Below are 18,192 nucleotides of genomic sequence, written 5' to 3'. Positions count from 1 at the left end.
GCCGCCCCAGAGCCGCGGTCTGCTGCTCCGATTGCAGGCGAAGCAACGCCAACTGTTGGTCCTGCGTGGCCGCCTGACGAGCCGCCATCGCCGCCATGTCCACCATCATCTGGCCCAAGATCTGCAGCGGCTGGGCGGGCGGCGGGGCGGGCGGCGGCGCCGCCGGGGGAGCAGGGGGAGCCGGCAGGGGACCGGACATCACGCGTGGGTTTCGGCACCAGTGTAACGGTGGACCCAAGAAATACCAGCCGGAGCGACTTTGACAATGCAGAAACCTTTTATTAAACTCGGGGTTGTACGTGGACACATATACTCCGCGCTCTCTTTCTCTGCTGTCACCTCCGTCTCCGTCTGTCACTGCCAACATATAAAGAGACACAATCACTGTCAGATCCCAGCACACCTGTTCACCCCGCCCCTGCGCCGCCCCGGGAGCTCACTGCTTCACGCCTCCTCTGCAGCTGGCCAAGGACCACACCCACGCCACAGGGATAAATAGAATAAATAGGAATAAAAATAAAAAATACAAGTGAATTGCACATTTAAAGTATTGAGGTCTATTGCACCGTTGACTATTAACAAAAGTATTGCACAAAAGGTATTGCACAGTGAAGTGAAGAGGCACTACTGCTTAGTCGTTCCCCCCTCCTTTGTCCTCCTGTTTCCCCTCCCTCTCCCCTCCAGAGAGGCGTTAAACAGTCTGATGGCGTGTGGGACAAAGGAGTTTTTAAGTCTGTTGGTTCTTGTCTTTGGGAGAAGCAACCTGTCACTGAACAGACTCTTCTGGTTGTTAATGGCCGTGTGCAGAGGATGCCCAGCATTGTTCATAATGTCCAGCAGTTTTTTTAGTGTCCTTTTCTCTGCCACTGACACCAGAGTGTCCAGCTTCATGCCAACCACAGAGCTAGCCTTCCTGATCAGTTTTTCCAGCCTGGATGAGTCCTTCTTTGCTGTGCTGCTCCCCCAGCACGCCACAGCATAGAAAAGTACTCCAGCAACCACTGACTGGTAAAACATCCTCAGGAGCTTCCTGCAGATGTTAAAAGACCTCAGCCTCCTGAGGAAGTACAGTCGGCTTTGGGCTTTTTTATACAGGTGCTCTGTGTTGCATGACCAGTCCAGTTTGTTGTCCACCCACAGCCCGAGGTACTTGTAATTGTTGACCACCTCCACCTCCAATGTTATATCATGAGTAATTTTTTTTTTTTTTTTTAATCCATCTAAATAAAACACACACATGCACGCACACACAGTGACATTTTAGACCTTCTTCAGAATACTGTATATACTATGGGCATCATGGTGCTGATCCAGAATCCTTACATTATTATTTATTACTAGAGCTACAATAATAAAGCAATGAGGAGGGGGAAGTAATAAATATGAAATAATATCATTAATATTATCATTATTTAAGCAGCGGAGGCGTGTGTTCCATTTGTTTCACTATCCACTCTGTGCAGGGGCAAAGCTTATTACATTTTTAAACTGTAGAGATACAATCATTTTACTGCTGTAAAATCCAAATTTTGTCTTGTTTAAAATATAAATCTAATATAATCTGCTTCTTAATGTATGTTCTTTAAAATACAGCGTGTGTTTTTTAATATATTATAATTATAATAATGCATAATTATGTGGACATGCATATTAGATCGTTTTTTAGTGAAATATAATCCCTCCAGAAAGGCAGGAAAAGCCCGGAAACTTACCTTAAAACTAAATATGTTCCCTAAAACGGTGGACAGAGCTACAGACCCATGACAGCCTTACACAGGTACCCAGCAGCTATGACCAGCACTACTTGTGCAGTTAATAAAAGGACAGGTAATGTTTGTCGCGCTGTTGCACACGCAGCACGCTCGTTTGTTTCAACATACCAACGTGTACGTAATAAGCTAATACTCCTAGGTGCTACACACTACAGTGTGCGCTGTACACCTACTTACTGGTTTTGTTGCATCAGTCTGTGTCTCTGAGTTAACTTGTGTTTCTCCTACAGCTCCGAACTGCAAAAAATGCGCGTGCTCTTTGTGAGCTCGTTCCCGGCTCGTAACCAGGGCGTTCTGCCGTCAAGGGCGATCATTGATTAAATGTGATCATGTGACTGATGCAAGCCAGATCCTTTTATTTAGCAAAACTGTGATTAATAGTTAAATATTATTGTTGAGGGGCACAGACAAGACTCCGCACGCACACACACATTAAAAAAAATAATAATAATAAATTTTTTTTAAAAAGCTGCCTCAACAAAAGGGCACTTTGGGCACCCATCAGGAAATGGGTGGGCGCTCAAGCCCCTCTAGTCCCCCCCCCCCCTGCATTTGCCTGCCCCCTAGAATTACTGGCTTGTTTATTTTCTGCTGCAAGTCCCGAGGTGTTAATCACCCCTGCTGAGATTTTCACAGGCCGTCAGCTCGTTTCTCCTCCAGCTTTTGTTGTGCAAACCACCCATTATCCTTGAGGCCTGGCACATTTGCATTTGCTCACTCAGAGTTGCTCAGATCCAAGTCAGGCCAAACCTCTGTGTTACAACTTTCAGAAATTGCTGCCGTATCTATACAAAATATCCCACACATTGACTGACTTGCAAATATAAAAGACACACATTCACACCTTCCTTGACTCTCAGCACAGATCTTCCATTGTTCCATTGTCACTGTGTATGTGAGGGAGTGGCATTGCTTGACTACAGCACAGTGCTGTGCATAAAAGTAGACCAACCCAGGCGGGAGAATCATTTCTTGTTCGCATTTCTAAGAATGCACATCAGGATGGCCTCTGTATCACTGCCACGCAGGAAGAACCTCTCTGCACCACAGGCTTTGGCCTTGCTTCAGGAAATGGACGAAGCAGATTCTGATGGCGGAGAGGTTTCATTTGTCCAGCAGGCCACTGATACCTCCTCAGAAGAATCTGAAAAGGAGACGGAACAAGAACCCAACATGCCTCCACGGAAGAAGCCAGAGCCACACAGCAAAAGACGGCACTGTGTGGGTAGAGGAGGACATTGGAATGCCCAGTGCAGTAGCAAATCGTTCGTGCTTCACTGCGCAAGCTGGACCCACAGAGTCTGCTAAGGTTTGTCACTGCCATAGTAGATATGATATTTATATAAACCCATTTAGAGTGAGGTTCATGTAAATTTACCATTCTCTATTTGTTTATCTTCCGACAGCGTAAGATTACAAGTGTGCTCCAAAGCTTCCTTTGCCTGTTAGACGTGGGAATGCTGCAGACCATCAGGGAGTGCACAGTACATCAAGCCCACAGAACAGAGCCGGACTGGAATTTGTCAGTTCATGAACTGATGGCATTCATTTCAATCCTGTTTGTAAGAGCAAGCATGTGTGCTGTTGGTGCCATTGTGGATTGCTGGTCAGAAAGATTTCTGGTACCAGTAATCAAAGAGACAATGCCCCGAGATAGATTCATTTCAATTATACAACACCTTCGATTTGATGACAGGGACACATGGGCAGAACGGGTGAAGACAGACAAATTTGCGGCGATCTCCGACATCTGGACACGCTTCAATGAGAACTGTGCTAAGAGTTTCACTCCAGGAGAACACATGACCATAGATGAACAGCTGTTCCCTACCAAGGTTCGCTGTCCATTCACACAGTATATTGCAACCAAGCCAGACAAATTTGGGATCAAGTTCTGGATGGCCACAGACTTGGAGACCAAATATGTCTGCAGTGCATCTCCTTACTTGGGAAAGGACCCCAGTTGTCAGAAGGGAGAGAGGCTGGCAGAGAACGTGGTCATGAAACTGATGGAGCCATTTTTGGATGTTGGGAGAAATGTCACAACGGACAATTTCTTTACTTCACTGTCGCACAGACTGCTGCAGCGCAAAACAACATTACTGGGCAAAAGAAGATTGTTTCTGAGTTTTCTAGCTTAGCAGCTTCGTTGCCGATTCATGCAGCACAAGGAAATATTAGCACAGAGGCAGGCTGCTGAAGCTGCTGCAGCTGCTGTGCCAGGGACCGTAAAGACAACACAGTGCCAGGTGCAAGAGAGCTGCAACAGGAATCGCAGCAGGTTTACCTGTGCAACATGTCAGAAATTCACCTGTGCCAAATGCAGGGGTGATGGACACTGGGTCTGCAAATGCTGTAAAGTTTGAAACACCTTGAAATAAAACAGACTTGTGTACCCATATATTGTGAATGTGTGTCTTTTGTATGTAGGTTGTAACACAGAGGTTTGGCCTGCCTTGGATCTGAGTAAACAAATGCCAATGTTGCACACACACACACACACACACACACACACACACACACACACACACACACACACACACACACACACACACACAAGTGGAAAATCTGAATTTATTTGTCCCACAAGTGGAAAATCTGCATTGTCATTGCAAAAAAGTGGACAGTGCAAGACAAAAGCAGCTAAATAAAAATGTACACACATATACATGTATATATATATATACAGTGTTGGGGAGTAACGGAATACGTATTTAAAATACAAAATATGAGTAACTGTATTCCGTTACAGTTACCATTTAAAAAGGTGGTATTCAGAATACAGTTACTTTGTTGAAATAAATAGATTACACTGCGGTACTTTCCTGTTTCATATTGTCGCGGGTCAGGACTGTTTGGGTTTTGTTTGACAGCTACGTTCTGTTGTTCCAGGCGGCAGCGTTATGGTTGCCATGGCTACAGGGCGACGCTCTCTCTCTCTCTCTGCGACTGTGTGTTTCCTAGGTGAGAGAGCGCCTTTTCGTTGTTGTTGTTGTTGTGCTAAGCTAACAGGCAGAATGCTACAAGCATAGCTCTAAAGAATGTAGCATCATGGGCAGTGTAGTCCGTGTTGCAGGGAGAATGGACTGCCATACACGTCATGGGTCTGTGAGCGTGAGGAGGGAGAAAAAGGAGAGTGGAAACGTACGAGCAGTCATCGAGGAAAAACGGGAGCTGGAAGCATGTAAATATAATAATAACCACTTCAGCCAAGAAGAGTGCCTGACGAGCCCAGTTGTAAGTAAGCTATTAAGACTCGACTGTACACCGTGTTCGTGTTTTCCTCTGAAACAATAAGTTCCGTTGGAGCAGTCTTTCAACGCCTCTCTCTGTCTCTCGCAAGAAAAGTTGACCCAGACAACAAAGTAAAGGTATTTTTCGGCTACGAGCCGACAGGGACCCCGCCATATTAGTCAGAGGTCCCTTTACTACAGTTCGGAGTCGCAGACCTTCAGTAATAGTAATAAATCACACAGCAATAGTACATTCACGTTGTTGTAAAGAGCATGATAATATATTAAGTAATCCAAAGTATTCAGAATACGTTACTGTCATTGAGTAACGTAACGGAATACGTTACAGAATACATTTTGGGGCATGTATTCTGTACTCTGTAATGGAATACATTTTAAAAGTAACCTTCCCAACACTGTATATATATACATATGTATATATGTGTATGTGTGTGTGTGTGTGTGTGTATGTATGTATGTATATATATATATATATATATATATATATACAGGGAGTGCAGAATTATTAGGCAAATGAGTATTTTGTCCACATCATCCTCTTCATGCATGTTGTTTTACTCCAAGCTGTATAGGCTCGAAAGCCTACTACCAATTAAGCATATTAGTTTATGTGCATCTCTGTAATGAGAAGGGGTGTGGTCTAATGACATCAACACCCTATATCAGGTGTGCATAATTATTAGGCAACGTCCTTTCCTTTGGCAAAATGGGTCAAAAGAAGGACTTGACGGGCTCAGAAAAGTCAAAAATAGTGAGATATCTTGCAGAGGGATGCAGCAGTCTCAAAATTGCAAAGCTTCTGAAGCGTGATCATCGAACAATCAAGCGTTTCATTCAAAATAGTCAACAGGGTCGCAAGAAGCGTGTGGAAAAACCAAGGCGCAAAATAACTGCCCATGAACTGAGAAAAGTCAAGCGTGCAGCTGCCAAGATGCCACTTGCCACCAGTTTGGCCATATTTCAGAGCTGCAACATCACTGGAGTGCCCAAAAGCACAAGGTGTGCAATACTCAGAGACATGGCCAAGGTAAGAAAGGCTGAAAGACGACCACCACTGAACAAGACACACAAGCTGAAACCTCAAGACTGGGCCAAGAAATATCTCAAGACTGATTTTTCTAAGGTTTTATGGACTGATGAAATGAGAGTGAGTCTTGATGTGCCAGATGGATGGGCCCGTGGCTGGATTGGTAAAGGGCAGAGAGCTCCAGTCCGACTCAGACGCCAGCAAGGTGGAGGTGGAGTACTGGTTTGGGCTGGTATCATCAAAGATGAGCTTGTGGGGCCTTTTCGGGTTGAGGATGGAGTCAAGCTCAACTCCCAGTCCTACTGCCAGTTTCTGGAAGACACCTTCTTCAAGCAGTGGTACAGGAAGAAGTCTGCATCCTTCAAGAAAAACATGATTTTCATGCAGGACAATGCTCCATCACACGTGTCCAAGTACTCCACAGCGTGGCTGGCAAGAAAGGGTATAAAAGAAGAAAAACTAATGACATGGCCACCTTGTTCACCTGATCTGAACCCCATTGAGAACCTGTGGTCCATCATCAAATGTGAGATTTACAAGGAGGGACAACAGTACACCTCTCTGAACAGTGTCTGGGAGGCTGTGGTTGCTGCTGCACGCAATGTTGATGGTGAACAGATCAAAACACTGACAGAGTCCATGGATGGCAGGCTTTTGAGTGCCCTTGCAAAGAAAGGTGGCTATATTGGTCGCTGATTTGTTTTTGTTTTGTTTTTGAATGTCAGAAATGTATATTTGTGAATGTGGAGATGTTATATTGGTGTCACTGGTAAAAATAAATAATTGAAATGGGTATATATTTGTTTTTTGTTAAGTTGCCTAATAATTATGCACAGTAATAGTCACCTGCACACACAGATATCCCCCTAAAATAGCTCAAACTAAAAACAAACTAAAAACTACTTCCAAAAACATTCAGCTTTGATATTAATGAGTTTTTTGGGTTCATTGAGAACATGGTTGTTGTTCAATAATAAAAAATTATTCCTCAAAAATACAACTTGCCTAATAATTCTGCACTCCCTGTGTATATGTGTGTGTATATATATATATATATATATATATATATATATATATATATATATATATATATATATATATATATATAAAAAATATACAGTGTTGGGAAGGTTACCCCAAAATGTATTCTGTAACGTATTCCGTTACGTTACTCAATGACAGTAACGTATTCTGAATACTTTGGATTACGTAATATATTATCATGCTTTTTACAACAACGTGAATGTACTATTGCTGTGTGATTTATTACTATTACTGAAGGTCCGCGACTCCGAACTGTAGTAAAGGGACCTCTGACTAATACGGCGGGGTCCCTGTCGGCTCGTAGCCGAAAAATAGCTTTACTTTGCTGTCTGGGTCAACTTTTCTTGCGAGAGACAAAGAGAGGCGTTGAAAGGCTGCTCCAACGGAACTTATTGTTTTCGGAGGAAAACATGAACACGGTGTACAGTCGAGTCTTAATAGCTTACTTACAACTGGGCTCATCAGGCACTCTTCTTGGCTGAAGTGGTTATTATTATATTTACATGCTTCCAGCTCCCGTTTTTCCTCGATGACAACTCGTACCTTTCCACTCTCCTTTTTCTCCCTCCTCGCTCAGTTACTCATATTTTGTATTTTAAATACGTAACGGCGGTACATGTATTCCGTTACTCCCCAACACTGTGTGTGTGTGTGTGTATATATATATATATATATATATATATATATATATATATATATATATATATATATATATATATATATATATATATATATGTGTGTGTGTGTGTGTGTGTGTGTGTGTGTGTGTGTGTGTGTGTATATGTAGATATAGATGTGCGTGTGTACGCTGCAGGTAAAGAAGGAAAGTAGCCTTGCAGGGAACAATGGAGCTGAAGACCTGTGAAAATCTCAGCGGGGTGCCAAGAGGTGTTAGGGTCGGGGGAATTTATGCAAATCTGCGCAGGGCTAGTAAATCTAGTAGTAGGGACTTGCACCAGGGAAAAAAAAGGCTCAGTAATTCTAGTGTTAACAAAAAAAGTCAAACCTCCAGTGACAATGACCCACACTGTTGTTCACACCTTGGCTCATGTGATGAGGCACAGGATCAATATTGAGTTAACGGCCTTCTTAAGGGATTCCACCACTAGGGTTTAAATACCTGGGATTCTCCACCATTTGGTTTTAGAACTGAAGAAGCTTCTCAGAAAAGATATGAAACACCTTCAGGAAACCTAAAGAAGTCCAGTCACTTTCTCACCGAGCTCCTTAGACACTCAAGTATGACATAAACACACTAACATGATCTGTATGATTGACAAACTACACACACATATTGAGTGTCTTTTATTTGATAATGTCTGACATTTTTTCTTTTATTGTAGTGCTCTGTACGCTACTCTGCACTGGACATGTTCAAGGTGACTGAAAAGTTTTACTTTTCTTGTTTCTTTCTTTTTTATTTATTCAGTAAAGATTCATCTTACCTGCTTTATCAGTCTTAAGCACTTCACATTGTTGTTTTTATTTCATTGTTCATCACTATATTTATAATTTTATGAATATAAACACAGTTTGTGTTTTGAATAGTAAAATATATATATGGACAATATATGAACAGTGTATGAACGTACTGTCACAGATTGTGTCGTGCATAAAAGTGTTTCAGATTGTAAACTTTGTGGTTGTGTTGGATTCTAGATGCTGTGCTAACTATTGAACCCAGCTCGTCCAGTTTTTTCATTGGAGAGTTTGTTACCTTCAAATGTGACATGAATGAAGGAGAAGACACTGACTGGTATTACGAAATCAAGAAGGACGGTCGAGAATTTGTGCCCTACAACGCAGACAAAGACTTTAGATTAGAAATTACATCTACAGGTTACAGTGGTGAATATCAGTGCTTTGGTAGCAGGGTGAGCTCAGGTCATATAAAGAACAGTAATACTCTCTCTATAACTGTATTAGGTAAGTCTTCAGTGACTGACAGCATAAATGTAGATGCTGTAGATCCCTGTTCAAATGCTCAACTGAATTATAAAATAGAGAACATTTAATTCAATTTGTCACTGAAATTTGAACTTTAACCAAGATCACTGTACCTGTTACTTCGTTCACAGTAAAGTCAGTGCTACAATACTCACAGACTCTGTAATCTATCATTAGCAGGTGTGTGAGTTTTAACAACAGCAATTATGGATGAAATTCAACTTAATTACATTTCTAAAGGAAAAGAAGAAACATCAAAAGCTTCATGAAGTTTGAAGTGAAGATGTTTCTGTTATCTAAACCAAAAAATGAGGAAGAGACATTTTAATGCATCATTGTGTTTCCTTCAACAGAGAATAGACAAACATTTATGCTGTGGTCATTTAGAGATCAACTAATAAAAATATAAACTGTATTGTTTTTCAATGTTCATGTATTGTTATAACGAATCACAGATATTTATTTATTTTTCTTCCTCTTTCATAACAGCACATAGACCCAGGGCCACACTGACAGCAGGAACAACAATCATACCTGTAGGGGGCAGTGTGACACTGACCTGCTCTGTGCAGAGCTCTGATGGATGGAAATATGAGTGGTTCAGACGAACCCAAACAACCTCTGAAGGTCAAATCAGAGATCAACAAAACAGAGATATCAGAGTATCTGAAGGAGGAATCTACCGCTGCAGAGGAACAAGAGAAAACCCAGTTTACTACACTGATATAAGTGATGTTGTCACCATTGAGATAACCTGTGAGTTCAGTCATTTAGTTTGAAATATACATTCACTCATGATTATCAATATACTGTGTTAAGTTTTCTCTGTTGATTTTATGTTTCTATTTGTATCTATTATGAGAAGTCTTCTGTCTTCTTGTGAATCTGTTGTTGTGGTCGGAGCAAGGAGACATCACAACAAATAATGGAAAGGCGTAATTTACAAATAAAATAAAACATCATAATGAATTAGAGCAAAAACAATGTATGCACTGAAAGGATAAAATGCACTATGAGCCTATGTAAGAGGACAGAGTGGAGGAAAGTGAATTACATCAGTATTAATACAGCTTGGACCCTTTTCCCCTCCTGTGCTTAGCAAAAAGAAGGATGTTCTCATAGCATGGCAGTTTGGTCTTATTGCTTCTTATATGTTGTTGGAAACCTACATAGAGGTATACTGATGTTGAATGCTCACAACATCAGGGCAGTGCAATCCTATGGTGACCACACTGTTTTAAACCCCTTGGTTTAGACTAGCTATAGATGGTGTAGCGGCAATCTTTGGTCCTTCTTTGCCACTTCTGCAGGACGTAAAGTTTCTGACTTGTGCTTTTGTTAGATTACCGTAAATCCCGGACTACAGAGCGCACCTGATTAAAAGCCGCATGCTCTAATTATAGAAAGAAAATCTATTTTGTACTTGTACAGGCCGCACCGGATTTTAAGCCGTATGCATTTCACTTGTAATATGAGATATTTACACAGAAATATTACACGTGAGGATTTTTAACGTTTAATTTTATCCGTAAGGTAACATCAACGTGGTAACATAAACGTTATGGTAACATACAAAAATACATACTGCAAATGCTTTTTTTCCTCGAACAGCACCTGTAACACGACTACCTTTAAGTATACGTATGTGTTGGTAACACACAAATTACGTTGCTTATGGTTTTTTTATGTAACAGTGCACAAACAACATTACAACATCTCTTAACAACCGATAAAAATATATAGCGTATATATACTACTTATCATTTTGATTGGTCTACTGTTACCAGGCAAAATGTTTTTGGCCGCATGAAAAAAATATGCATTAGCCACACGTCAGTATAAGCCGCAGTGTTCACAGTGTGGGGAAAAAGTAGCAGCTTACCGAAAACTACGGTACTTGTATGCCTTTCAGTAGCAAAAAATGAGGAAAATGTAAAAAAAGGAAAAACATTTATTTATTCTACACAAACTCGAAAAGTACAAAACAAATGTCTCAAGTAGGAGCTCCATTTACATTTCTATGATATTATATCTGAAATAACTATCACAGCAATGATCAGAAAACTGTTCCTCCATGCCCTGCGTACTAGCCTCACCTTTCATCACCACATGGTGGCCCACTACACACCGCCTTTACGACACCTACCAACACTTTAAAACAACACAACAAAACAGGACAAATTCATGGAGCTTAATATATTACATTACAACATAAAACAATCCAGATTATAACTAGAATTTACACAAGTTTTACGTCATAACAAAATGCTTAAATATGACCCGATATAGTTGAGTAAATATTGGCCTGAATTGTCTATGCTCCAATAGATGGGGTCCAAAAATCACAACACGAACAACATAATAGAAATAAAAGGAACTAATTCTCCTTAGAGCGCTTACAGAAACCCTCCTTTAAAACCAAGGGTTTCCAGATTACATCAATTCACTGTCCCCTCTCGAATGATTAACACTGTATCATCAACATAACACAATTTACAATGTTCATAAGGAAATGGTCCCAGTTTCTACAAGTCAGTCCCAACAAAAATGTCCTTTGGATATGAAACCATATACAGTGTCTTCTTTGAAGGTGTAACTGTAGTGAACAGGAGACGACAGTGGGATCCTAGTCTGTTAAGCTGACCAAAGATACAGCAGCCGGAGTGAGCAATAGAGTTTGGGGTCCACAAAAGCAAAGAAAATAGAAACCATACCTTTGTCTCTGGGTGACACTGCGTGGGAAAATCACCAGGCTACGCAACGGCAACGCTTTCACAGACAGCCGAACGAAACACATACCCTATTCACCGCTGACTCACATTGTTCTTGTGTTTGTTTCTTAGAATGAGCCCAAACTCAGGCCAGTAACTGGCAACATTAAGTGAGGTCGCTAAAGCCCTCGCAGAGACTCGTTAGCTCCGAACATTCACTTAACGGCCGAACTCGGCCTAATCCAACTGGAAACGGAGGTGGGTCTTAAAGAACAGTGCAGCTAAGGTTAACTTTCGCTCCGACTTCCCACCACCACGCTGTCGGCGATGGCCTGCAGCACCACATGTTGTGGCTAGCGGCTAGAAAAAGCCAAGCTTCGTACAAGCAACTTAATTTTGACTGACCTCTCGGATCCCCCTTTTGGGCTCAGCCGAAACGTGACGCTTCCTTAATGTGGCTGACCGTGACAACATGCGCAAGACGGCTACTTCTCCTCTCCTTGGCTCCACACGCACAAACGAGCGCGTGCGGGTTCTCTGTCTTCTCTTTGATTTTCTCTTGCCTTTCTCAGACAAGCCATTCAAGGCACTATATGGCAACCCCCACAATCTACATACCTTTACATTTGCCCACAACCGTTTCTCCACCAAGTATTTAGTCACAGTTTACTTAGGGATCAAATACATGTTTCACTGAGTAACATGCAAAGTCAATCAATAACATTTATGTAATGTGGCAGGGGTTATGGATTTTTGGGTGATATTGTGTCTCTCTCCACAAGTTTCTATCCACTATCTTCAGAACAGAAAATATGAAGTAATTCAGAACATACAAGATGCAAACAGAACTAACTTAACATTAGGAGAATAGTGAAATATATGTCCGACCAGAGTCTAAGTTTGTAGGAGAGATTAAGATTGACAGTGAAATACTGAGCAGCTGAAGTCAGAGGGTACTTTAACTTAAAGCTGAACCTTCTTCATTCAAAATAAGCATGGATAAGTTATCACAAAGCACCAGGTCAGATTTCAGGGCTTCACAAACATGGATATTGTGGCATAAACACTACAAAGTATCCATCATATTAAACTGACTCTTCAAAAAATTATGCAATATCAGGCGAGTCTTTGTGACAAGGGAGCAGCCTAAAGAAGCTTTTAACACTTACATATGCATACTTTGTGATTATTCCACTTGTTTGTGAGGCTCTATTTTATAATATTATAAGAGACATTATGCTTTAGTCCATCTGACGCTACCTGGTTGCACCTCACCTCATAATTAATGTTATTCTTTCTTACAGCACAGTCCAGGACTGAAACGTTTCCTACTCTGTTGATCGCTGGACTTCTTTGTGGAATTTTACTGATTCTTCTTCTTCTGCTGCTGTGTTACATAAAGCTGTTAAAAGGTGAGACTTTTTCTTTCCGATACGAGATTGATTATGATCTCGTTATTATGTAATTATTCAGAATCACAGATGTATCCTGAACACTCCATGTAATGTCACAGCACCAGAAAAAGTAAAAAGAAAAACATGTACTTGTCTTTTTTACAGATAAAACTTTTATCAGGTTGGTTCAAATCTCCCACTTCACATTTTCAACAAACCAGAATTACAACCTGTGTTTCTTATCAAATTGAATGTTTTACTATATTTTATTACTATATTAGGACTCAGAGCACAAACCAGAGCTCTGCTATGAAACACAGGATCAACCAGGGTGAAGCTCAACACAGCCAAAACACTTCTCTCCAAGGTCAGCTTTAACCATAACAATTTTGCTATTGTTACTTTATTTATTCATTTATTTATTGTCAAATTGTGAACTTTGACTCTGATATTTGCAGTTTTTTTATTTAAAAGATGATCAAAATCATATATTGAAATGTTAATGTTTAATCTATCACTGACTTGTTTTTTGCAGGTGATGCTTGTATATATGAATCAATCGGAGACTACGATGACAGAGAAAAGGGTAATGCATTTATAGTTTCATATAAGTATGCAGACTCATTGTGATTATGTTCCATTTTTATATATTAATTCTCCATTTTAGCAGAATGCAGGGATTTCACATATTCTTTGATTGAGCTTAAAAACTTCACTAAGAAAGGTAAGAATTCAAGTTAATTCAGTTCAATTCAATTTTATTTATATAGGGCTAAATCACAACAACAACTGACTCATTGACCCTACAGTAAAACAGAGAAAACCCCAACAATCAGATGATCTGAAAGCCAAAGGCTCTGCCTTCCGTTCTACTTTTAAATATTGTAGGAGCGACAAGTAAGCCTGTTGTCACAGTAAACTGAGGACTCAAGTGCAGGACTCCAATGCTTGGAAGAATACAGAGAATTTATTTATAATGTTCCAAGTGTATGCACAATAGTGCAAGGGTAGGTGTTTTATACACAGCAAATCCAGCATGTCCAAATTAACACTGTCGGATTTGATTTCAACACTATTAAAGTGTCTATATGGGTCCACACCAGAGAGTGTTAATTTAACTCTTTTTGGAGAGTTGGTACGTTAACTCTGATTTAGTGTTAAACACCAAATCTGTCTGGAGTTGATAATTTAACACTTGGTGTTAAGAGTTTATATATTAACTCTCAAAGAGTATTTTAGTTTAACTACGTAAGAGTTATCTTCTAATTCATTCTAAAAAGCGGGAATTTTACTGTTCTGAACTTCTAGAAATTTCTTTTGGAAATAAACATTTACTAAAAAGATGCAATGGTTTTTGAAAAACATTTATTCTGAACTGTGCACCACAATTTCAAAACATTTTCTGAAAGATGTAACAGTATGCATGTTCTCACTTTTATTAGAATTTTGTTTATCAAAAGGTCTGACATGGTAAATGCAAATAACAGCATTCTCATCACTTATTTCTTCAATACAATATGCATGTCCTTCATTCATCCCTTTGTGGAACTTCAACGCACTTCTGCTCTCCCCCATATTCCATCTTCACAAGCATATCCTGTGTGGAGATTGAATAAAAATTAGTTGACACTAATTAATGGCACTAATAATCCAGTAAACAATTGCAGCACAGTAAAAAAAAAAAAAAAAAAAAAAAGGAATCCTCTTTGAGCCATTACTTGTGTAAAGTATTTTCCCAAAAGACAAGGACACAGGCAACAGGTAATACTGAACTAAATGTAAAACCTCAACCTTTTTCATTTTTACCTAAACCGTGTGCACAAAACTCTGGAGGGATCTATGCTACCGTAGAATCGAGTCAGGACGTCAGCTACTGCTGTTTGCTCGTTTTTTTGTTTTTTTTTTATGGGCGATCGTTTTCAGGCTTCAAGTAGCACCATTATACCAACATTTCACATTCTAGACATTGTTTTAGGTGTATTTGACCAAACGTTTGACTGAAAATTCACATGCAAGCTTTTTTCAAGGCTGTGGTATTTGCCCGCAAACAATACCTTTCAGCTAGCTAAAACAGAATATTATGCTATCAGCGAGCAACGTGGCTAATGCCTTTCACACAGCTTTGTCTCAACTCCAAAGAGCCACAGAAGTAAAGGCTAATAACAATTGAAACAATCTTTGAAAAAATGACTTACCAAGCATGGCAAACAACTCAAATATGTAGAGCAAAATGTTCTGAAACGGCTTCACTTCAGCTTCGATTGGAGCCGTGCTGGGGGCGGAGTCTGCGAATTTACTCTGTTGGTGTCATAGCCCCTCTAGGAGTTCAGAGTTAAGAGGTCAAGAGTTAATGTTTCCATTGTAACACCTCCAGATTTGACAGAGAAACACTCATTTTTAACACTCGATTTTAACTACTATCATTTTACACCTCAGAGTTACATTAAAAGAATGTGACTCTACTTAGAGTAAAATTAACTCTACTTTTGCAAGGAGACTATTAACACCAAAAAATTTAACACTTTTGAATTTGCTGTGTACAGGAGTGCATGGGTAGGGACTCTAAGAAATCCAAGGGAGGAAGAAAACAGTGAAATCACTCTTGCTCCTCTTCAGCCACACAACATAGACTGCCAGCCACTCTCCACTCGCTCATGAAAATCCACTCTGGGAAAACAGGGACAAGTCCAGATAATCTATAAGAATATATCTATATCTACAAGAACAAGAATATACAAACTAGTACGAGGGCAAAGAATCAACAAGAACTATGAACAGACTTGAGCTGGGGCTACACTGACACGAGTCATACAACGACCCAGCGATGAGTAGCTTCATTTCTTCAGCTTAAGTAGTGGCAGGGATAGGCAGGTGTGTGGGCTTTGTACAGAGCCCCAGATCCTGTGGAAGTGAATTTGTAAGTGTAAAGGTAAGAATGTCATCCTATTTTACCGTGATGAACTGTCCATCCTCTCATAGATGACAGCCTGTTGTACGCAGATGCCACCTACAGTAAGGCTGAATGTAACAGTGACAAAAGTAGGCAAAGCAATAAAATGGGTACCATATTTTCTTCTCTTTTACATTTCATTTATCCATCAAGGAAAATGATATAAATGGGTAAAGTTGTCAGTTTAAAGTAAGATGTTACTAAAAGTCATGTTGTTTTTTTATGGGCAGGAGAATCAGCCACTGAAGCAGCTGACGAAGGGGTTTATTCTGAAATCAAACCACAAGAAACACAAGGAACTTTCATGTTGTGACTGTAATGGTTATCAAATAGGTTTTAAAGAAAGTAAATGCATTACCAAATCACCTTTAACCATTTAATAATCATGATTATGTACTTTCAAAACAAGCAAAAGCAGACGAATGCAGGACAGAATTTACTTTATTTCACATGAATTTTACAAAGCATTGAAAAAAGAAATGAGAGGAAAAAAGTTTTTCCCCTTTTTTTTATAAATCAGTTTAAATGAGCTTTATCTAAAAGTGATGATGTGGCTTTGAGTTCACTTTTTTTTCACTTTCACATGAGCAGTTATTAAACTGCATTATTAATATATGTATATATGCTGATGTTTTCTATGTCTTTTCTAAATATTTTTGTTTCCCCAAATGGATTAAGTATCATTTGAAAAAAAATTTTTTTTTTAGTTTTACAAACTTCTAAACTGCAGGCAGGTTTTTCATTGTGTTATCTGATTATGTGTGCCATATAAACACACACTTTATATACTGTGACATGTTGGGATCAGGTGAATGGAGTCCCCCGCTGTGCTTCTGGAACAGTGTGTTTCACATTGAGTTTTAAAGAAGCTGTGTTTACTGTATTTGTTATAGTAATAAAGCTGCTATTGTTGCAATCTTGTTTTCACTTACAGTTATTGTTGTTGGGTTGGTGGAATAGAGATGTTACATCATGAGTGAAGTTATGTGCAGAGTTAGAGCCCTTTAGAGGCAAAGTTTGAGTGTCTTTAAATGCTTAATAAAATCGTGTCCCCCTTTGTCTTCATATATAGTGCAGCTGTCCATGGGACTAAAGTTTCACTTCATTCAAAGTTAAATAAGATTAAATTTGCAGCCTTCGTTCTATTTTTGACTTCTACTCATTTATGTTTCACATTTCTGTTCATGTATAAATGAAGGAGGACAAATAAAGAAACTAAAAGAATTCATAGTGTTTTTATTATTATCCAAGCTTCACATCTTCATTACTCAAAACTCACAAACAGTGTAGAAGCAGGGCAAAAAAAAAGAAAAATCTGTACTAAACCAAACATTAAAACAAATCAGAAAAAAGATTGTTTTAAGAAAATAGATTTATTTTTAGAATTTATGATGATTGCCCCGTAAACCTAAGAACTCTTTAGGCCACCCTTAGCAGCCCTGTGAAGAGAAATTGTAGAAGGCAAAGGAACTCAGACTCAAGATATCTTAATACATGTGCACACATGGACGATCCCCCCTCATGGCCCGATCCATCCTGCACTGGATGTGTGCAGGACAAATGTGAGACAGAGGAAAGACCGCCCAGGGCATCCAGAACTTGCTTTATTTATACAAGTTTTCAAGGAAGTAGGAGTGGCAAAAACATTTCCATAAAAGGAGAAAGAGGCCATTAGCTTGTCAGTAGCTGAAACAGAAGATAACTTGGTATGTATAGAAATGCAGACATTCCCATATAAGGGGAGAGAGAGAGAGAAAGCCAGTTTGTCTGTAAGAATGACAGGAAGTGTCGTATGTCACCGCATTCCTCTACACATATGGCTTCAATCTCTCCTCCTGTGTTGGCTCCAATTCACAAGCTCTTCTTTTAAATGAAGCTACAATCTAAGCATAATCACAAAATTAAAAAATCTCTCATCAAGCCCCGACTAGAATCAAGTGTTTGCGATAACTGGCAGGGAGTCTCTCTCAGCACTGTGGAGGAATTTTGGCCCACTCATCTTTGCAGAACTGTTGTAATTCAGCCATATTGTTGGGTTTTTTGAACATGAAACACGTTTTTAAGGCGCCTCAATCGGATTCAAGTCAGGACTT

At 39.8% G+C, this 18,192-nt stretch overlaps 1 protein-coding gene across 1 annotated transcript; it reads left to right on the top strand.

The window, feature by feature from the left end:
• Positions 1-8,786: 8,786 nt before the first annotated feature.
• Positions 8,787-16,412, top strand: LOC146636171 (uncharacterized). The gene is made up of 9 exons (XM_085349488.1): positions 8,787-9,023; positions 9,534-9,800; positions 13,060-13,167; positions 13,315-13,330; positions 13,431-13,516; positions 13,685-13,735; positions 13,817-13,873; positions 16,129-16,209; positions 16,330-16,412. Exons 1-9 carry the CDS (start codon positions 8,828-8,830, stop codon positions 16,410-16,412), a joined length of 945 nt encoding a protein of 314 aa, XP_085205614.1. The 5' UTR covers positions 8,787-8,827.
• Positions 16,413-18,192: the final 1,780 nt, after the last annotated feature.

Source organism: Diplotaxodon limnothrissa, linkage group LG3, assembly GCF_057381915.1.
Source record: "Diplotaxodon limnothrissa isolate DT_005_m linkage group LG3, D_limnothrissa_male_GT1.1, whole genome shotgun sequence".
NCBI classification, from domain to species: Eukaryota; Metazoa; Chordata; class Actinopteri; order Cichliformes; family Cichlidae; genus Diplotaxodon; species Diplotaxodon limnothrissa.
The sequence above is the reverse complement of the archived record's forward strand: the minus strand, read 5'-3'. Positions and strand labels throughout refer to the sequence as shown.